General features: G+C 43.2%; 1 protein-coding gene across 1 annotated transcript; it reads left to right on the top strand.

Moving 5' to 3' along the window:
• The first annotated feature begins 982 nt into the window (after window positions 1-982).
• Window positions 983-21,492, top strand: cpxm1b (carboxypeptidase X (M14 family), member 1b). Its single transcript, XM_072693410.1, has 13 exons — window positions 983-1,360; window positions 8,778-8,887; window positions 8,991-9,130; window positions 9,232-9,316; window positions 10,011-10,161; window positions 10,782-10,870; window positions 12,263-12,386; window positions 16,360-16,556; window positions 16,665-16,844; window positions 17,554-17,848; window positions 18,194-18,333; window positions 18,459-18,561; window positions 19,743-21,492. The coding sequence occupies exons 1-13, from the start codon at window positions 1,027-1,029 to the stop codon at window positions 20,045-20,047; spliced, it is 2,253 nt and encodes a 750-aa protein (XP_072549511.1). The 5' UTR covers window positions 983-1,026; the 3' UTR covers window positions 20,048-21,492.
• Window positions 21,493-23,351: the final 1,859 nt, after the last annotated feature.

The raw sequence follows: 23,351 nt of genomic DNA, 5'->3' as shown, positions 1-23,351 counted from the left end.
TAATAATTACAATTTTACTGTATTTGATTTTTTATACATTGTATAGATTATTGATTTCTTACTTGTTGTATAATAAAGTTATAATAATAATAAGAAGAATAATAAGAAGAAAAATAGAAAGACTAAACATTATTATTATTATTATTATTATTATTATTATTATTATACCAATTTAAAAATCCTTTTTTTTTAAATAATTTAAAGAACAAGAAGAAAGAAACCAAACTATTTTTACTAAATTTAATACTAAATTAATGTATTACTAAAAAGAAAATATATTATTGGTTATATTATTATCCAGTTACATATGTATATTAATTAGTACAATAATTATATATATAAATAATATATATATTATTTTAATGAAATTATGTTTTTTTTAATACCAATTTAAAAAAATACCAAAAACAAGAACTGATCTCAAACTATTATTACTAAACTAATTTATTACAAAAATATAGAAATATATTATTGGTTTTATTATAACCAATTACATATGTATATTAATTATGTTAAGTAAGATCAATTAATGGAATTATATATAAATTAATTAATTATAGTATATATTAATGTTTACTATATAATAAAAATAATAATAATAATAATAATATGAACTTATAATGTATGTCTACAATAAATTATATCATTAATTATATTAAGTAAGATATAAGATTTAAAGTAAATATATAGTTATTATTATTGTTGTTGTTGTTGTTTGTGTAGTCTATAATGTGTAGACAGACTGTTTTCCTTTGTAAGAGGATAATATTATTGTTCTGTTGTTTATTTACTTCTCGGGGATTATGCCTATGAATCAGCCTTAAATAAACAGGCTATTGCAACAATAACAGTGTCTGATCTGGTCTGATCTGGTGTGAGATCTGCTGCTGGGAGCTCGGCTGTGCTTTCTGCCGTCCCTCTACTCCATGTACTGTGGCCTGGTCTGGCTCTGAAACTGCACAGGGGGAAAAATAAATGCAGGCGGCTGCAGGACTGAGGGCAGCAGTGCGGACTGTGAGGCTGGTCATGGCATCACGCGGGACTCTCCTGTTTCTCATAGCTGTCCTGGTTGGGGTGAGGAGCACAACTGCTGCAGATACTGAATCTGCTCCAACCACTCCATACAGTTCCTCACCTAATCAGACAGAAGCAGCTCCACGCTTCAGTGCGAGACCGACTCCAACAGGCAGGAGAGTGGCTCCTGGAAAGACCACTGGTTTTACCCCAAGCACTGCAGGACCAACGGTCAGAACTACAACAAAAGCTGCTCGGCTGACCACACCGGTCAGCTTCAAGACTGAGGACCTGAGCGAGAAGAGTGAGCAGAAGTGGATTAGAGACAATGAGCCGCCCACATTAGGTAAAACCACCAAATACCACAAAGTAAACAAAGTAATCAATGAAATTCTGTAGAAATAAATGAAAGTGAGGATTTTGAGAGCACGCTTTTGTTAAAGGGAGTATTTGAGGATTTGATTCTTTTAAAATTTGCAGTAATTTGGTTTAATTATGTCAATTACATCAATGTTTACGTAAACATATGTAAAGATTAGGCTTATTTATAATTAAACTGTTTTATATGTATCTAGTGCAGAAATCCAGGTCATCCCAAAGGGGTTCACTTACTTTTTCACATTTTTCTGTTTATTCTCCAGTAGCATCGTACGACTGCGTTGACTGAAACACTGTGGTAATTAGTCTACGGATGTTTATTTTGCATGTAAATTTAATTTCGAACCAGTTAATAAAGATACCGAAAACTGAACACCTGTCATTACCGTAACCAACAGTTCTGCGTCGGTAATGACGGTGTTGCGGTAATGACAATTTTCACTTTTAGACTCCAGATCATGGAATTTGCTTTAAGATGGGCATTTAAATAAATATAAATAAAGTTAACGTAAAATGTTTGGGGGTAAAATATTGCCGTTACGATATGAGCGGTATAAGCGGTAATGACACTGAATAAATCTTTACCTTTAAAAAGTTCGGTAATGTTGTAGTAATCAGTGAAATGTTGGAGACGGTGATATATTATTCACAAATATGCAAAAGTACACAAAAATATGCAGCTATGACTGTAAATAATAATCGTGTTTTTAGGTTTTTATAAAAACATAAATTATGTTTTTTTTATTTGTTAATCATTTATTCATTTTTTTAATTAATTTTACACTTTTTAATCATTTTATTAGAGCAGACAACGAGCAAAGTATTGATTTTTGGGCCATATTTAGTTTAAATAATTACTGATTTATCACTGATTAATGCCATTCCGCTGCATGAAGGGTCCTGCTGAGAGTGAGGGGTCTCTTTGTGAGGACCTCCTCCATAATTCTGGGCTTATTCAAACACTGTAAAGTCGCCTCTTCCTGTGTCCAGAGCCAGCTAGGGCAGAGTGAGGTTTGCGCTCTGAACAGGGGCTAACAGAGGCCATAATCACTCTACTGTGTGGTGATTTTCCACAGAGCGTGAGCAGAAGTCTGGACTTCAGGGCTAATAGAGTAGCGTAGTTCAATGTACAGATGTGTGGAAGTGTGCATGTCCATGTGATGAGTTATACTGTAGTAAACACTGCTATGTAGCACTGTATAACACTAGATACCAGGCAGCAAGGTCACCCAGGGTCAGAGAGTGAGTGTCTGTCTCTACTCAGGCTAAGCCAAGGGCTCAGATCCACAACAAACACAGTCTGTAGTAGAGCAGCTGATATAGAGATGCAGTATCAGTATGGATGGGTATGGATTGTATGGGTATGGATTGTAAGGGTATGGAGTGTAGTGGTATGGATTGTAAGGGTATGGATTGTAAGGGTATGGAGTGTAGTGGTATGGATTGTAAGGGTATGGATTGTAAGGGTATGGAGTGTAGTGGTATGGATTGTAAGGGTATGGATTGTAAGGGTATGGATTGTAAGGGTATGGAGTGTAGTGGTATGGATTGTAAGGGTATGGATTGTAAGGGTATGGATTGTAAGGGTATGGAGTGTAATGGTATGGATTGTAAGGTTGTGAGTATTGGATGAGTTTAGATGGGTATGGATTGTAAGGGTATGGATTGTAAGGGTATGGAGTGTAATGGTATGGATTGTAAGGGTATAGATTGTAAGGGTATGGAGTGTAATGGTATGGAGTGTAGTGGTATGGATTGTAAGGGTATAGATTGTAAGGGTATGGAGTGTAATGGTATGGATTATAAAGGTATGGATTGTAAGGTAATGAGTATAGGATGAGTTTAGATGGGTATGGATTGTAAGGGTATGGACTGTAAAGGGTATGTGTTTAGATGGGTATGGATGGTATGGGTATATGGTGATTTTTTGATGAGTAAGGGTATGGATTGGTGATGGTATGGATTGGTACGCTTACAGATGGGTATGGATGCTATGGGTATAGATTGGGGATATATGGTTGGGTATGGGTATAGATTGGTGATGTATAGATGACTAAGTGTATAAACTAGTGATGGTATGGGTTGGTACGCTTACAGATGGGTATGAATGGTATGGGTATGGATGGTGTGGGTATAGATTTGTGATTTATGGGTGGGTATGGGTATAGATGGGTGTAACCTTGCTGTTATGGGTGCAGAAGGGTTTAGATTGTAAGGGTATGAAAGGGTATCAAAATATGTATTTCATTATAGTTGAATTGCCGCCTCCAGACTCCTGCATTTCTAACTACCCCCAAGTATTCATGCCGTATGACTGAATGGTGAAGAATGTCATAGTCATACTGTCCACTGTAGCAAAACCCAAGCCCCACCACCCCAAGATGCCTAGTTATCAATCTACAGGCTCTGTCTTTGCACTTACAGTGGAGTAAACACTATAGTGCTTTTGGGAAAACAGAGCTCCAGATTGTATCCAGCCTTCACTAATTACCTCCAAAGGACTCAAAGGCCCTATAAAAACCACAGACACTCCTGGCTGACTAATATGAAGGGTATTATGGAGGGGGAGAGACCAGATCTTGGTGTACACTAAACGATCCAGCTGTTAGTACAAAGAGAAACCTGTAAGGTGAAAAGTTCACAGTGTACAAATCAGATTTGTTTTACAGTGGTGGTGAATGGAATCAGGCGTCTTCATGACCACAACACAAATATGGCCAATCTATTTACTATCCAAACCCACCCGTGACCCTTCTGAGTTTTATATCTAATATGTTAATGATGGTAACATCTGTGGAATCAGTGGAAAATCTGTAGAACAATAGTTTTCATTAGGCACTATTTTTTGCCGCATAACGTCCTGCAGCATGTATCCCTCCACCATTTTAATCATATGCGATTTTAAAAGCAGGTTCTAGAGCCAAACTCTTCTCAGAACTCTGGTTTTCATCTTCAACATTTAATTACGAAGGAATTTTGAAAAATCTGTGAAATTTCCCTTTTCCTTTAAATTGTATGGTCATGAGTACCATACATACTATTGCTGCCACATTAAAACCTCCATCATTTCACACACAGGTATCAGAAATACGAGGTTCTGCTACAGCAAGATAACTTAAGACCTAAAGTAATTTTCCATTAGAGTGAAGTAAACCCTTTTTCTGCAGTACAGCAGTTAGCATGTCTCCTGGTGGTCTGCATAGAGCCTTTCCTGTACCGTATACCAGGTCAGAGTAATTGGGTCATCAAAATATCAGCTCCAGATGTGAGAGTGGATTTTGTGTTGAGTCAGCAAATCATCCATAAACGCTCTCTAACTCGCCCACAGATATTTTTCCATAGCTTGGTGCCTAGTTGCCACGTCCTACACTTACACAAAGCTAAGCCATAACACACAATACAGACACATGCCAGACGTAACAGGGGCTACATTCAATCCCCTACGAGGCATCTCAGGAGGGATATCTCCGGGTAATGGGTTTATACTAGGGTGGATAAGCAACCAATAGTAACTGTTATACTGTAATTTACTTTAAAGAGCCAATATCATGGAAATCAAACATTTCCATTCTTATTTAAAAACAGTGGGTAAAACAGTTTAAACAGTTAAAATATTTAAGTGTTAAGCTGGAAATCCCATTTTAAATTTATAATGGTTGTGATGTCACAACCATGGACACATTTTATTTAGTTTAGTATTGTATAGTATAACACTTTATAGTGCAGTATAGTATTGTATAGTATGGTATTGTATGGTACTGTATGGTATAGTATAGTATAGTACAGTATAGTAAAGTATAGTATTGCAAAGTATAGTATTGTATGGTATAGTATAGTATAGTATAGAATAGTACAATATAGTAAAGTATGGTATGGTATAGTATAGTATAGTATAGTATGGTATGGTATGGTATAGTATGGCATTGTATAGTATAGTAAAGTATAGTATAGTATTGTATGGTATGGTATGGTATAGTATGGTATTGTATAGTATAGTATAGTATTGTATGGTATAGTGGAGTACAGTATAGTATAGTATATTGTGGTATAGTAACAAGTTCCTTCACATCAGTACATTATATTTATTAAGAGAATATTTTAGAACATTCTCAAAAATAAAGGTGTCTAACAGGTTCTTTGGAGTTATATTAGAGAAGAGCCACATTTGGTTCTCTTTCTGTCCACTCATTAGTCGGTCTGCCCCTTTTATAGCTAAGCTAGTGAGAAGCTCGTCTGGGAAGGTAGGGAAGAAGGCTAAAAAAGTGCAGAAGAAAATCCTGACACCAAAGACCACACCAGGAAAATCCAAACCCAGAAAGACTGGAACATCGTCAGCTCCAGGGAAAGCCAAGAAACCAGTAGACCGTATGTATGAAGAGTGTGTGTTGTATACAATATGGGCCTGCTCGCATCTGCCATACTGTATACAGTCCACTTTACCGGTGGTCATAGCCAGCATTTAGCATTCGCTCTTCTCCAGGCCTCGCTGACACTCTCCTCTGAGAAATTTAGATTTCAAAGGAGAGTCTACTATACAGATTTTTGGATAGCTTGCCTTGCAGAAGTATTTAATCCATCTAAAGTCATCAGATTTGTCTGGATTACAAAAAATAGACTTTCTGGCATTTTGTCCCTTGTCACATGCTGTTTATATAAGTATTTGGCCCCTGTTTTGTGTCTAGACCCTCCACAAACACATTTGAAGGCTGATGATTGGCGTTAATGTCACTAGCTATAGGACATGATTGTTGGCAATGTCAGACTTAGCTTATCTTGGAAATCAGCAAATTAACAAGGAGATGATGAATGAACTTCAAATAGGTAGTGATACTAGTTCATTGGCTGCTTAGTCTTCTCACAGGCTGAGTTTTGAAGGTCAGAGTTTAATGCTGCTGTTGTATCAATAACATGCAAAAGAGAACCTTACAGGTAGCCTACATACCGGGCAGGGCTTGTGCGTACTATTAAATTCATTCCTGCCGTCGCCACTGAGGCTACAGAACCCTAGTCTGAAGGGGTTGAATACTTGTGGAAGCAGCAGTTTTCAGCTCTTCATTGCTGACAAATAATGAATTCTGACTTGGAGCTCGGACTGCTCTGCAGTATAAACACTGTCTGGAACCGTCTGTGTAATCTTTATAAGTATCATTTGTAATCCAGACGAATCTGCCGACCTTTTAAAGGGCTGAATGCACTGTTTTTGAGTAAAGCACACACATGCCGACTGGTTTGGCCATCTATCTGCAGTATTTCCTGTCCGCTGCAGTGCGCTTTGTCTGCCGACCCCCTTTCTGTAGAGCAGCTTTTCTCTAGTTTGCTTCTCTGAACTGGACAGGACCACAGGGAGCCCCCTCTTTTTTGTCTGGCCTCCCCCCACCCCAACTATATACTTTATAATCTTTGTGGTTTACACTTTCCTCACTCTCTCTCTCTCTCTCTCTCGTTCTCCCTCTCTCTATCTCTCTTTATCTCTGGTGCAACAACACAGACCCCATTAACTCCCTTTCCCTGCTCCTCGTCTCGCTCACCGCCTGTCCCGGACACTTCCTCTGAAAGGGGCCTCGGGTGCATTCTCTGGGCTGGAAGTGGGGTGTTGTAGTTTCAAGGCTGGAAGAGGAAGTATGTGTGTGTGTGTGTGTGTGTGTATGTGTGTCAGAATGTGTGTGTGTGTATAAACAGAGAAAGGGGGAAAGTTCACTTCAGTGAGAGTGCCTGAGGCAGCTGAAGTAAGGGGTGGGGGGTTCACATGGTCACATTTTTCACAGTTACACATTCCCAGCGCTGGCTTACAGGCACTCCAGTCAAACTGCACTTTGTAAGAGTTTAAAGCAACAGTCTGCAGCTATTCTCCCTTCAACCAGCAGCTTCAGGATCATGCTGATGCTCCACTGGCTGGAACAGGGGGAAAATGGCGTCTCCATCATTCCCACTCCGGGCCGGAACGCTGCTGCTGCTACTGCACTATGGAGCTTTGGTGGTGGAGCTGCAGGAGGAGAACCTCTCTCCAGAACTGCTGCTGTGTAACGCTGCAGAACCCATAGAGTCATATTAGTGTAAAATCCTGTAGTATTACTCTACCGCCTCCACAGTCCACATGCTGCTCCACCTTCAGATCAAGCTTCTGCAGCTCTCAGCTTGTCCAGAAATGCATATGTACAGCTGTCCATGAGGGTGCGCTTACAGAGCTGATAGTTCCGTATGTTTGGTCAAGTGTGAAAGCCAATCTCGAATCCCCTTGCAATCAGTGGTCAGAGGTCCGTTTCAAGCGGACTCTGGTGCAGCCAGCCTCACATGTGGAAGCTATCTGCTCCAGGTGTCACATGACTGCTTTGACTTATCTGAGATGGGGAAAACCCGTTTGCATCTGGTACATAGTTCCGATTGGTTCTGCCACCAGAAGAACATTAGGTCAGATATCTGGATCCCAAAGGTACTGGAGGGAGGATCCTAGGGGATTTGTACCTCTCTAGTCCAAACTTACAGTTGAGCATGGTGGCTTTTGTACAGCTCCTCCAGAGCGTCCTCCATTCGACCAGCAATGCTTTTCTATGAAGATTATGCAAAAGATTTTGAATTAATGAATTTTGCTTTGCCAAGACGTCAGGAAATCTGCCACAAAGATTTCTATTGGTCTAAAAGCTTTGGCAGGTCATGAGATCCCTAAACCATTCGGCTTAACTGGAAGGAAATGACTCATCCATCTCATATTCATGCAGGACAGCTCGCTCAGGACAGAAGACACCAGACTACAGGTCCAGTGGGATTCAGAAGTGAGAAAGTGTTACGCTGTTGTAGCCCGGAGAATGCAGGGTGAGGGAGGGTGTGTTTGTAGAAGAGATGGACCGAGCTGAACTCTAACAATAGCCACCAGTCTGTCCTGCAGATGTGCAGATTGGGTTTGGTGGGTTTGGTGGGAATTCCCTCTGAAAGCACATGTCACAATGCTCGTCTGATATTCCGACACACAGTACAGGATCTTCCTTGTTGGGAATTTGTGATCCTGATGAGTGTGGTTGGGTCTCTGAAAGGAAGTAGGTTAGGTTGCTGCAGTCCCACCCCACTAACACTGGCTTGGTCATGATGGTCAAAAAGTTTGGTCTTACTGGTTGACTAGCTTGGTCAGGTTGGTCATGCTGGGATGCCATCTAAACCATCATGGTCAAAAGGCAGCATACCCTACTCTGAGCTGGACCAAGCTTGCTCCAGTACGACTAACCTGAGCACTCTGGTCCACCATTACGGTCCACCAGTATTCCTCCGACCATCAGACCACTCATCTTGTTCTTCCACCCATCCACACCATTTCTCTTTCTCCATCCCTCAACCTTGGAGTGTCCATTAAAGTTGACTATCTGCACCGTGTTCTGTGTCAACCTCTGCCTCAGAGTGCCCCCCGCTGGGTCTGGAGAGTTTGCGGGTGAAGGACTCCCAGTTGCAGGCATCGTCCCACCAGCGCCGTGGCCTGGGACCTCACCGTGGACGACTCAACATACAGGCAAGGCTTACACTGCTAACATCCGTATGCATGCAGCACATCAGCGAGGCTTACCCTGCTAACACGGCTGCTGTTGTGTTTGTGTGTGTGTGAAATCATGCAGTCTGGTATTGAGGATGGGGATATTTACGATGGAGCCTGGTGTGCTTTGCATGAGGATAAAAACCAGTGGCTGCAAGTGGATGCCTTGAGGGCTACTCGATTCACAGGGGTCATCATACAGGGCCGCACTTCTCTCTGGAGGTAAAGTATGGCAAAAACGAACACTGTAAGTAAGTAATGTTGTCAGCGAGGTTACAATTATTATATGTATTTATTTTTTCACTTTTTTGCCAAACCTTTAGCTGGAATTGGGTCGAATCCTTCAAGGTGCAGTTCAGCAATGACTCCATAAGCTGGAAGCCTTGTATGAATGGGACGCAAGAGGCGGTAAGGCTTGCCCCTGTAAACACTGCCTGTAAGATTGATGTATGGCGTCCTGCTCAGGGCCTGAAGCAGTCCAGGCCAAAACGGGACTCCTTATAACCAGCATGAATGGGCGGGGCTAAACTGCATATATAAATGTAGATGTAAATGTGCTGGATTTTCTGAAGACCATCAAAGCAAATGAGCTCAGAAAGATGATTCATTAACCTCTGGTATAAGTTTCAAGTCAGTGGGTTTTCAGTTCTTCTCCAAGTTCAGGGAAACGTCTCAAAATTATGGTCTGTGGAAAACTGAATGTAAACTACAGATGCAGAAGTGTTTCCGCATCACAAGGCTGAAGGCAGGGCCCTGGCCGGCACAGTAGGGCTGACTGGACGCTGCTGATGTTGGACATCAGCTCTGGCGTCCCCACGACGCTGTATCATCCCCATCATTTGGCGGGCCTGGGACCCCCTGGCAGCACACTCGAGGCTCTATTAGAGACTGGAGGCAGCTGTTGGCAGCAGTTGGCAGGGTTAAGTGGCTCTTCTGGAAAGAATGGCCTGCCCGCTGCTGTGTACTCAATGCCAGCTTTCAGTTTGCCCACGCGGCATACACTGGCACACTCAAAAACCCCTGCCAAATGCTGCTGAGCCAAAAGCCATTTGGGCTAGTTGAGCCGGAGGGGTCCGATGAATGTGATCTTTGGTGCTAACAGGTGTTTGAGGGGAACCAGGACACTGAAACCCCGGTGCTGGGCGACTTCCCCGAGTCCACGGTGGCGCGCTACATTCGGATCAACCCTCAGACCTGGTTCAAGAACGGAACCATCTGCCTCCGAGCAGAGGTGCTGGGCTGTGCTCTCCCAGGTACTGTACGGCACTAGCTGAGCCAAATTCATACAGCATAACACCATGAATAAGCAGCCACTGGAGTAGTAAATACATCAATTCACATATTTTTCCACCTTCAGAGAGCACCACCATTTACTTCATTTACCATCAAAAAGGCCATTAAGTACAAGTAATTTTCAGGAGACTCACTTTCAGTGTTTCAGCTGAAATCTGCAAGCTTTCCTCACCTCCTGCCCAAGATCCGAAGCGTACCACCTCATCTGTTAAACATGGTGGAGGGTGTGTTCTAAAATTCTGCAGAAAGATCTTTCCTCACCTCCTGCCCATGATATAAATCATACCACCTTATCTGTTAAACAAGGTGGTGGGTGTTCTGAAATCTTCGGGGAGGTTTTTCCACACCTCCAAAGTTCAGTCTTATAAGTCTTATAAGTCCAAGTCCATCATGCTAAGTTGTCGGTAGTATGGGTGGTCCCCCGGGTTTCTTCTATCTGATCTCCTCAGAAAGATCTTCTGAACTATGAAGAACTTGCACTTAGTGGCTGCTTTGACTGGGAATGAAAGTAAATCAACAGAGATTATATGTACATGAAGACATAGTGACCTTTCTAACTGACCTTTGTAACTCCCTTTAGATCCCAACAACATCTACCAGTGGCAGGCACCGGCGGTCACGCAGGACAAGCTGGACTTCAGGCATCACAACTACAAAGAACTGAGGAAGGTATGATGTTTCCCGAGGAGATCTGGAATTGATCCAACTCAGTTGTTGAACCAGGCTTAAGCTTTCTTGACCTCTAGAAGGCCTCTAGAATGATGAAAGAGGCAATATTAAGGTTCCTAAGAGACGTGAATTCTCTACTGAAAGACGTTCTTCTGCGGAAGCCTGTGGCGGCTGCCTGATGAAGATGAAGGGTGTAAGTGTGCAAGTCAGGCCAAGTTGGACTTCACGGTGTGTCTGTAAGCCTTGGCTTGTGTGGGCTGAGGTTTGCCACACTCACCAGAAAGCAAATATTACTCTGGGCTCTTCTGTAAATAAACGCTAGCCAGTGGGCCACAGGGGGGCGACTCTACCGCAGACCCTATTCCTAAACGGTGACTCTATTAACACAGGTTCATGGGTAAACAGGTGTATATACACTCCAGATTCTTTCCATGCACTGTATACTGTCTTACAGAAATGATCTACTGGAAGGATGTACAGAAAGTGCCCAGTGCCTGTGTTCTTCTGGCTGATGGTTATGGTTTTACCGTTTCAGGACCCTATGTAGGAAAAAAGGTTCTCTGAACTTGATGAAAATGGTAAATCTTTACATAGATGTACACTTTGGATTCAGCAGAGCAAGACAGAGCTCAACAACCAATGGCAGAAGAACTAAGCTCCTAAGCTCCTCCTGTGAAGGACGAGAATACCTAGTTCTAACTTCATGTCTAGACCGGTTCCTTTGGTCTATGATGGTTATTGGTCATCAAAACCCTCTTAAGTTGATTATGTCCTTTGGTCAAACTGCAAGACCTCATAAGCTCTTCCCCTCTCGCTCTTGCTTTGTCTTATGCTAAATAAGCCAAATGTTCTCCCCATTAAGAACGTCACTGAGAAGTGGCAAGTCAGGGAAGCCGTGGAAGCAGAGATGTGATCTAAAAGAGCAAGAAAACAACCTCTTGGAGAGAACTGCTCATATGCTGGTAAGAAAGGCAAATCTAGGCCTTCAAAAGACTGGTGGTGCACATTTCTACTGTGCAGCATTCCTTCTGAAATCAAGGCTTTTAAAGAGTTTATCCTGCTTCTGTTGGAGTAACAGTCTCTACTGTCCAGAGAAGAAGGCTTTCTACTAGATTTTGGAGGAGCATTGCTGTGAGGATTTGATTGCATTCAGGTTCAGGATGTTGGACTCCAACTTCCAAACTCATCCTAAAAGTACTGGATGGAGCACCACCACCATCATTCCAAAGAACAATAGGGAACAAATCATTAAAAGAGGTGTCCACAAATATTTGGACATATAGTGTACTAGGCTGATATATTAGATTTGAGGTCAGTCAGTGAGTTTGGAGCTGGTAAATTTCCAGGAAGTTATTTACCTTCCTCGGCTTTAATCGTATCTCTCTTTGGCAGGTCATGAGGTCCGTGCACGAGGCCTGTCCGGACATCACGCGCATCTACAGCATCGGGAAGAGCTACATGGGCCTCAAACTGTACGTGATGGAGATCTCAGACAACCCAGGCAAACACGAGCTGGGTAAGACGGAATCTGACTGAATTTAGCTTCATAATCGTTTAACAAAAGCTACTTTTAAGCAGCAGGGACACACGAAAATAGGGGATTCGGATCAGAGCAGAAAAGATGGCGTTCTTGTCATGAAATCCAGGCCGGTTCGTTGTCCAATCATATCTGGCTGCTGACTGTGGGCTCTACAAGCTTCTCTTGATGTTCTGTAACTTGCTTCAAACCTTTTGTGAGTTTTACGATGAGCTTGCAGGCAGAGTTCCTTCTTATGACTCTTCCATGAAGATTGTTCATGCTATCCGTTAGCATAGTGCTAACTGCAGTCCAACATTACTTGGCGTACTGCGTCTACAACATCTCCTCTTTGGTTTGAGACAAGCGTGATTTTTGCATGCAGATTAGATTATGCATGCAGTCCAATGGTTGATAACTGAGTGTTAGCCCACAACTTCAGGCCTGATCTACTAATCAAGGTCTGAGACGTTGAGTAATTGCACCGTTTCGGCTGTCCATAACATTTGCGAAGACCTCACTTATGATTTTATGACTTTATTTGACCAGCCAACTGTTTCCTAATTCAGCTTTTGGTATAAAAGCTGCCATGGGTGTCTGAAGGCCACTTAGGCCACAATCCCAGCTCCACGCAGTGAACACTGTGGATTTCAGAGGCTATCCACCCCCTCTCCTCCCATCAGCTCTGTGTTTACTCTGGAACAGCGCAAGGTTGGTTTTGGCCAGTGAGGTGGAGGTCAATCAGATCTCCCTAGTCAGGGTTGGCCTGTGTCTGTGCCAGCTCGCGTAATGAGGCCTGAGGTCAACCGTGCCAAGGCAGAGCCCAGTGCAGAGACAGTGGAGGTGCCCAGTGGAGAATGGGCATGGATTAGAAAGACTCCTAACACAGCCCAGGCCATAAACCCTCTCAATTTAGCCCTCATTTCACTTTATCTGGCCTTATCTTATCTTCAATCTCTTGACCCGTTCAGGTCTGGTCTGGTTGAGGCTCATCAGTTTTCCTGGCTATTGTAAAGTAAAGCATTTCGTGTTCAGCAAACAGTGTTCAGGTGTCAAAAAGCAGGTTAAGCCCATCTATTGACACTGGAGGAGCAAAATTAGAAATCCTCACCATGTTTTAGAGCGTGAAGGATGTGAAGATGCCATTATAGAAGTCAAAGCATTGACTGTTCCTAGCTGGGTTCTCGCCACGTGTCCGGGCCATTGGCTTCTAGTGTCGGTGAACTCTTGCTTGACATCCATCTTTGGCCTAATCCGCACCATTACGCTGACACTCCGTCCTCATTCCGGCTGTCTAGCCTCCCAGATTGATAAGCCGTGGTGGAAGCCATTCCCTGTTGTAAACAAGGGCTACAGGATAAAAGAGAGGAGACATCTGTGGGTGTTTATGGCCCCGTCCTTTCTGGTGTGTCACCGCCATGTGGTTTTTCTTGCAGTGTGTGAATCAGGGGCGCATTGTCTAGGCCTGCCGGACACATGCTTCTTATCAACTATGAGGCAATCCTGCGGTCGGGGCAGCAGAGGTCAAAGGCCTCTGTAGTCCTTCTCCGGTGTTCCCTGGCTCTGCTGCTTCAACTGGAGCATCCGGTTGCAATTCAGAAGGTGCTGAATGGGTCGACTTGTTCTCCAGTACATGAGGGAGTTGTGGACCTCCACATGATTCACTTGGATCCACTAAGACGAAACCACTGTGCTGATCTTGATCTTGAAGCAGTTTGACCAATGGCTGCATGTCGACGCTGGTACATATACTACAGACCAGGTGTGATGACAAGAAGGCGGGGCTTAGGGAGACGTTTTTAAAGCTGTAAGAAAACATGGTCGCCGTGGTTCCATTCCATTCCGTTCTACAATAGCAATGAAGCCACAACTGTCCGCCATGTTGGCAAATTTGCAACCAGAGTCTGCGTAGTATACACCAAAGGCAGAGGCAGACTCTTCCCCTACTCATTTGGTAGACCCGCCCCCTTCTCCCAGACCAAGCCTCAGTGTCTCAGACCGCCTTCATTGAGCTTCCAGCGCAGAAGCAGAGCAGATTTCGCCCTGGATTCCCAGTTTGTTCAGTAGTGGACAACAGCTCCAACAGTAAAAGTGCAGCTCATGGAACTCAGCTCCTCCATGTACTGAACAGAAAGGACGCCATGCAGGTCCTGCTGCAGACGACCGGTCTCTTCCAGCCAAGGCTGTCTGCCAATCACTTCATTCCTAAGTGTAGCCCCGCCTCTGATAGAGCAGAGTAAGGGTTAAAACTGAAATAAAACATGGGTCAATATCAGCACAGGAAGAACTAACTGCTGGGCGGGGCTAGTTTGTCATTGAAACATTAGGAGATGGGCGGAGCTACACATTATGCTAAAACCAGCCAGCAAAGGCACTAGACCTGTGGCGGCTTCACATTTAACATGTAAAAACAAACAAACGCTAATGTAAATTCAGTGAGAAGAGTTTTCTGTAGTGTGTTGCCATGGCAACCAAGGTGAGCGTCCACATCGGGAAGGTTGCTGCCCACCCCTACTATGTAATAGAGCAAAAAAACAAAACAAAACCCTCCACTTCATCATCAATTGAGATGCAGAATAGCTAAACTTTCAACCACAAGGGGGCGCACTAGCCAGGTTTGTTTTTAGAGTGTGAAAATATGAGAAATACCAGGGTACTCATAAGAATCAAACATAAGACTTCTTTGAAGCTGTGCCTCCAAGACTACACTTGCTGTAAATATAGAAATTTCATTTTAATAAAAAATGTACAAAATTTTTTTTAAATAAAAAAATTACAATAAACTTCATTTAAAGCCTAAACTTTTACACAGGCCTGTATATTGTATTATTGATTATTTTTAATAGGCTATTTTAATACTGATCATAATTATTTTAAGGAATATTTAATAACATACACATACATATATATATATATATATCCCTTCAAGCTTGTATTTTTTTCCGATTTCATTCCCGATGTTTTCCTACCATTTTTGTGAGGAATGTTGTTTTTTGCGGCCGGACCATTTTAGGGAAGGTGCCAGATTTCAGACCCCTCTGCTAGCGCAGGACCCAGTCAGAGGAGGAGGCTGAGAAGAAGGAGCTGGATGTGAGAGGTCGTGTTTCATGAGGGCCTCTCATCTCCAGCCTTACCGTAATACCCCGACTAGCTGCTCCTGCGAGAGCTGAGAGCTGAAGCACTGCAGTAGAAGCAGTGAGGGGTGTTAGAGCTTCATACACTCCTTAAAATAAAGGTACTTCAGAAGGTTCTTGGGGCAAAACTGATTCCCCCCTTATTTTGGGGAGTGTAGGGGTGGGCCATGTGACGATACTGTTATTGTTATGATGGACTTGAGGGGGTCTGAGGGGGTCTCTTCGGTAGCCTGCCCAACCTAATAGATCATTCAAAGGTCAGATCTAGTAACTGCCATTGGCTGATTTGGCCATATATTTGTGGACACGTCTTGTAACGACTTGAAAATGCATTCAGTCACTTCTAGTTGCACTTATTGCTGACACAGATGTGCAAATGCACACACACAGCTTATCTAGTCCCTGTAGAGAATGATTACTGATAGAATAGCATTTTCTGAAGCAGATAACTGTCTGTTGTTGCTGAATGCAATCCAATCCTCACAGCAATGCTCCTTTGAAATCTAACAAAAAGCAGGATCAGCTTTTTAATACTCTTGATTTCAGAAGAAAACAAGCAAGTGTCCCAATACTTTTGTCCATCGTGATTATGCGATTATGATTGTTGTTAGTAATGAATATTGGTGTGTTTGGACTGGAATTCAACTACCTTATAAAATGCAAATAAACCAGGTGACTGCCTGCTGTGATTGGCCCGTTGGCGATTAGCTGTTTTCGTGCATCCAGCCCACCGTACAGGTCAGCCCACCATGCTCTGACCCACTGGCCCACCTAAATGTATGTTAAAGAACCCAAATCTGTCTCAGCGTGTAACAAAAGCCCTCTGCTGCCCCCTGCAGGTGAACCCGAGTTCCGCTATGTGGCCGGCATTCACGGGAACGAGGTGCTGGGCCGGGAGCTGATGCTGAACCTGATGCAGTACATGTGCCAGGAGTACAAACGGGGCAACCCGCGCATCATCCAGCTGGTCAAGGAGACTCGCATCCACCTGCTGCCCTCCATGAACCCGGACGGCTACGAGTTTGCTTATAAGAAGGTGCTGCTGTGTGCTGAATGTCCTACAACTTGGGCTCAGGGCTCAGGGGATCTGAAGCTGTAGTGTGAGCGTGATGGATGAGCGTGTGTGGTATCTTGTCCTCCTCAGGGCTCTGAGTTGTCCGGGTGGGCTCTCGGGCGCTTCAGCTTTGAAGGAATCGACATGAACCACAACTTCGCTGATCTGAACACGGTGATGTGGAAAGCGCTCGAGCTGGAGACGGACAAGTCCAAACTCATCAACCATTACTTTCCCATCCCTGAACAGTACACTTCAGAGGAGGCCTTTGTGAGTAGCAGCTACTGAATGCTCAATCAACTGATCAATCAATCAATCAATTAATCAATAACACACTTTAGATCACTTACAGAACAGTGCACACCTCAGCCATGTAGATGAATGTAGTCATAATGGAAAAGGCAGTGATTCTGAAATACGATGTCCAAATGTTTGTGGACACCCCTTCTAATGCATTCGCACACACTTCGCAGATCAACATCATGACCCTATTGCTGCCTAATAATGCCAGACGTGGGCTAAGAGGGGTACAAAGCCCCCCTAGCACTGAGCTGTGGAGTAGTGGTGGGATGAGTTGGGGATTAAAATATGTTGTGATCAACCATCCAACATCCTGACCTCAATAACAATCCCGTAGCTGAATGCAATCAAATCCTCACAGCAATGTTCCTTCGAAATCTAGTAGAAAGTCTTCTTCTCTGGACAGTAGAGTTTACAGGTTCAACAGAAGCAGGATCAGCTCTTTTTAATTCTCTTGATTTCAGAAGAAGCAATGAATGAGCAGGTGTCCCAATACTTTTGTCCATTTAGTTTATGAAGCAGATCCCGATCGCAGTCCCTCGGTCCAATCTAAGTACCTTAGCACTATGGTAAACCCGATCGATTACAATCAATATCCCATTACCAGTCTGTCTGTCTTACCTGTCCACCGATTTTATGTATTAACCTGATCGATTATTGATCAATCGCCCTCTGGAAGGTGGCCCCTGAGACTCGGGCAGTGATCAGCTGGATGCAGGCCATCCCCTTCGTGCTCAGTGCTAATTTCCACGGGGGGGAGCTGGTGGTGACGTATCCATTCGACATGACCCGGGACTGGGCCCCGCGGGAGCTCACCCCCACTGCGGACGACAGCTTCTTCCGCTGGCTGGCCACAGTGTACGCCAGCACCAACCACGTCATGTCCAACCCGGACCGCCGGCCATGCCACAACTACGACTTCATGCGGCACAACAACATCATCAACGGGGCCGACTGGCACACGGTGCCCGGCAGTGAGTATCACCCCTGTTTACCTGCTTTACCAGCTCAGGCCTCTGGGGGTAGTCCGCTGTGGATGGGCACTGAAGGCTCATTAATGCTCATGGAGGTCCCACCTTACAACTGCTAACATCTGGAGGTGTCCAGATACCACAGCAGGACACCTTTGGAGTTGACCCTGTGGGGTCAGAGATGTTTTGGCAGCACGAGGGGGGAGCTATACAATAATAAGCAGGTGGTCTTAATGTTATGGCTGATTGGTGTGTACAAGGTTGTTGTTAACAGTGTTATTACATGTTAATAAGCTGTAGATCCAGTCTGAGCACCACCGAGTCAGCCCTGCTCAATTCTCCTCTCAGGTATGAACGACTTCAGCTACCTGCACACTAACTGCTTCGAGGTGACCGTAGAGCTGTCCTGTGATAAATTCCCTCACGCCAGTGAACTGCCCATCGAGTGGGAGAACAACAAAGAGTCTCTTCTGGTCTACATGGAGCAGGTAATGTTCAGCTCTGAATTCCAAAGCTTCCACAGAGCTCTTAGAAAATCAACAACACGTGGGGTGTCCAAACTTTTGCACACAACTGTAAAACAGCCGCTGATGTGTCTCTCTACCTCTCACAGGTGCACAGAGGGATTAAAGGGGTCATAAGGGACAAAGACACTAAAGCTGGTATTGCGGATGCCATCGTCAAAGTGGACGACATTGACCACCACATCAGATCCGGTGAGGAGAACATCGACGGTGCACCTTCACACACTGTAGAAAAGATCTGCTGATCTGTGCAGCTTGTCTGATCTCGCAGCCAGGACCAATTGTTGCAGTTGCTTAGAACACTCTAGGCCCATTCCGATCTAGGGCGATTCTGATTTAGGCTCAATTTCAATCTTAGCCAATTCCAATCTAAGCTGATTTTGATCTTGGTAGATTCCAATTCAAATCGATTTTCATTTTGGGTGATTCCAATCTAGGCCAGTTCCCATCTAGGAAGATCCTGATGAAGGCCAATTCTGATATAGGACATTTTTTGATCTAAGCCAATTCTGATCTAGATTGATTCTGAACTGTGTCAACTTCCACCCTGACCAATTCCAATCTAGACTAATTCTAATTTTGGATGGTTCTGATGTAGGATCATTTCAATCTAGCCAGATTCCAATCTAACCTGATTCTGATGAAGGCCATTTCTGATTTAGGCCAATTCATCTCTAGGCCAATATTGATCTTGACCATTCCTAATCTAGGCTGATTCAGATCTTGGCCGTTTTTGATCTAATCCCATTCTGAGCTGATTCCGAACTATTCAGATCTAGACTAATTCTAATTTTGGATGGTTCTGATGTAGGATAATTCCAATGTAGGCTGATTCAGATAAAGGCCAATTTGATCTAGACTGATTCCAATCTTGACCGATTCTGATCTAGGTCAATTTCGATCTTGGCTAATTCCAATCTTAGCCATTTCCAATCTAAGTTGATTTCGATTTTGGTAGCTCCCAATCTAGGTCAGTTCCCATCTAGGTAGATTCTGATAAAGGCCAATTCTGATGTAGGCCAATTTTGATCTTGACTGATATCCAATCTAGGCTGATTCAGACCTTATTCTAAATATTTAGAATTCAGAACTTATTCAGAACTATTCTGATCTAGACTAATTCTAATTTAGACTGGTTTTGATGTCGGATAATTTCAATCTAGGCTGTTTCCAATCTAGGACAATTCCGATCTTGACCGATCCGAAACCGAATTCAGATCTTGGCCGATTTCTTGGTTGAATTAGATTTTTCACCAGTCTTCTTTAAAACTCATCCAATCAGGCATCAATTGCTAGAAAAGAATGTGTGTGTGGGCGGAGCATGGCGAGATCACTTTATGTAGAACTAATCAAAGTTCCTGCTTTCCGTCCAGCAATCGATGGGGACTACTGGCGCCTGCTCAACCCCGGCGACTACGACATGACCGTGACAGCAGAGGGTTACTTCCCTGCCAGCCGCTCCTGCAGGGTGGAATACGAGCACTACCCCACCATCTGCGACTTCTACCTCACCAAGACCCCCAAGCAACGGCTGCGGGACATCCTGGCCAAGGGTGGCAAAATTCCCAAGGACCTCCAGCTGCGCCTGAGGCAGCTGCGCATGCGCAAGCTTCGCACCACCACCAAAATTCTCAACCAGCGGCGGATGGCGCAGAGGTCTAGGAGAGCCCACCGCTAGAGCGAACCTCTTCAACCTTGGACCTGTTTTGCGGGACAATTACAGGAGCAATGTGGTGCTACTAACAGAGCAGGTGTTCTGGAGAGAGATTAGGATCGAATACCTGATTTCACTTCATAGTCCAGGGTTGGGAGTTCCACTTATGTACGAGTTTAGCAGTTGAGGGTCATGGTTCTTCAAGGAACGAAAAGTAGTACCTTCATTTTTAAGAGTGTATGGCACCCCGAACTGTTACCTGTGAACAGTACTGTTAAAAGTAGAAGATCCTTGAGGAACTTTTGAAGGTTCTTCAAATTGAAACTGTGGAGGAACCTCTTAGGGTGCTTTGAGGAACCTTCAAGAAAAAAAGTTTTTTAGAAGAAAAAAGTTTCCTTGAAACCTAGATTGGAATTATCCGACATCAAAACCAGCCTACATTAGAATTAGACTAAATCTGAATAGTTCAGAATCAGATCAGAATGAGCTTAGATCAAAAACCGCCAGGATCTGAATCAGCCTAGATTAGGATCGGTCAAGATCGATATTGGCCTTGAGAAGAATTGGCCTAGATCAGAAATGGCCTTCATCAGAATCAGGTTAGATTGAAATCTGCCTAGATTGGAATTATCCTACATCAGAACCAGCCTAAATTAGAATTAGTCTAGATCGGAACTGGTCAGGATTGGAATTGGCACAGTTCAGAATCAGTCTAGTTCATAATGGGCTTAAATCGAAATCGGCCAAGATCTGAATCAGCCTCGATTGGGATCGGTCAAGATCGAAATTGGCCTAGATCAGAATTGACCTTCATCAGAATCCACCTAGACTGAAATGATCCTACATCAGAACCAGCCTGAATTAGAATTAGTCTAGATTTGACATCATTCAGAATCAGATCAGAATGAGCTTAGATCAAAAACAGCCAAGATCTGAATCAGCCTAGATTAAAAAAGGCTCAAGATTGAAACTGGCCTGGAGAGGAATTGGCCTAGATCAGAAATGGCCTTCATTGGAATCAGCCTAGATTGGAATTATCCTAAATCAGAACCAGCCTAAATTAGAATTAGTCTAGATCAGAATTGGTCAGGATTGGAATTGGCACAGTTCAGGATCTAGGTCAGAATGGGCTTAGATCAAACTGAAGAACCTCCAAAAGTTCCTCAATGATCTTCTACTTTTCACAGGGTGCAGCAGTCGTAGGTAATCGGTGCCCTGAGGGTGTTTATTTTTACAGCTGCTGGAAGTAAAGGACTGTTTCAGTTATATTTGAATATTGTTCTGAATATTGATCTATATATTTGTGGCCATATGTTTGGGACTAATTTAGGATATATGGGTAATCAAAAACACCACACCACAGTTCACCACCCCATCACTGATCACCCATCCTCACTTTTCATTTTCTCAGTCTGGAACTGACATTTTGTAAAATAGCAACATTAAAGTTTGATCATTTAAACCAGTAAGTTCGTATATTTGTCCTGTTACATCCTAAATTAAGCACAAACACACTGGGCCGGTGAGGGTCAGTTACTGTACACTTACTGGGTCTGTCTGGGGATTGTAGCTTTGGTAAACTGGGTCAGAATTGCTAAGAAAATTTAATAAAACTCAATAAAATTCACTTAAAACTCTTTGTGTTTGTGAAGAAATGGAAAATGAACTCTGGGAAATTTGATTATTAGCGAAGTAGAGCTCTGACCTGGCCGGTTTCCTTCAGAACAGCTCGAGAGCAGGTCTTCTTATAATTAATACTAAACCTACTGGTTCAACAGACAACCCGAATATGAAGCTGGCAGAGGTTTGGAGAACAAACGGGGAAAAAAGATCCACCAAATCTGTTCTGAAGATCTGAATCGGCCTAGATTAAGATCAGTCAAGATCAATATTGGCCTAGATCAGAAATGGCCTTCATCAGAATCAGGTTAGATTGGAATTATCCTACATCAGAACCAGCCTAAATTAGAATTAGTCTAGATCAGAATTGGTCAGGATTGGAATTGGCACAGTTCAGGATCAGTCTAGATCAGAATGGGCTTGGATTGAAATCGGCCAAGATCTCAATCAGCCTTGATTAGGATCGGTCAAGATCAGATTAGAAATTGACCTTCATCAGAATCCGCTTAGACTGAAATGATCCTACATCAGAACCAGCCTGAATTACAATTAGTCTAGATTTGGTATCGTTCAGAATCAGATCAGAATGGGCTTAGATCTGAATCAGCCTAGATTAAAAAAGGCTCGAGATTGAAACTGGCCTGGAGAAGAACTGGCCTAGATCAGAAATGGTCTTCATCAGAATCAGGTTAGATTAAAATCTGCCTAGATTGGAATTATCCTACATCAGAACCAGCCTAAATTAGAATTAGTCTAGATCATAATGGGCTTGGATTGAAATCGGCCTCAGAAAGATCTGAATCAGCCTAGATTGTGATTGGTCAAGATCTGAATCAGCCTCGATTGTGATTGGTCAAGATCGAAATTGGCCTAGATCAGAATTGACCTTCATCAGAATCCGCCTAGACTGAAATGATCCTACATCAGAACCAGCCTGAATTAGAATTAGTCTAGATTTGACATCATTCAGAATCAGAAGCAAAATCAGATTCTTACGCTTGTCCAGTTCTCCTGCTTCAGCATCTTCATCATCATGAAGAGATGACTGTTTTTCACCTGCTGCCCGGTAGATCCAGGAGCTACCGGAACCAGATCATCTATGTTAGTCCATTCCCTTCACCCTTCAGGGGCTGGGGGAGAAGTGCTGGGTGTACTAATAATTGCTAAGGGAACTTTTTTTTTTTTTTTTTTTTAATTGAGGAGGTCTTTCAGGCTCTACTCCCATCTTTATAAAGAGCTGATATTTACAAAGATCTAATTGGCTAATTAATTGCCCTTAGTTACCCAATTAGCTCCCTCTCTCTCTGGACTATACCCCTCATACAGCTCCTGTCAGACTGGCGTTTTGGGTCTCAGCAGTGTTAGCAGAGGTGATTACACCCAGCCGGGCTGAATGATTCCCATCCAGCAGGTGGCGCCTCTGAGCCTAATATAGCTCCACTTTATTGATCAGATTTAAACGTGCACACCAATGAGCCCTATTTAACACAGTTCATCAGTAGCTGAACATTACAGAGATACACCCAAGACATTAATTAAAACAATAAAATATTCATATATAATTATAATAATATCAAGAAAATATCATTTTCTTTCACCAGCTTTTGACATAATTGAATAAATCACTTCAGTTCTGCCTTAAATACTACGGGATTTTCTTTCATCTATTATATTTATGGATTAAATATTTAGCAATGATAAAAGTTGC

The sequence above is a fragment of the Salminus brasiliensis genome, chromosome 12 (genome assembly GCF_030463535.1).
Source record: "Salminus brasiliensis chromosome 12, fSalBra1.hap2, whole genome shotgun sequence".
In the NCBI taxonomy this organism is placed as follows: Eukaryota; Metazoa; Chordata; class Actinopteri; order Characiformes; family Bryconidae; genus Salminus; species Salminus brasiliensis.
This window is presented reverse-complemented; position numbering and strand designations above follow the sequence as displayed.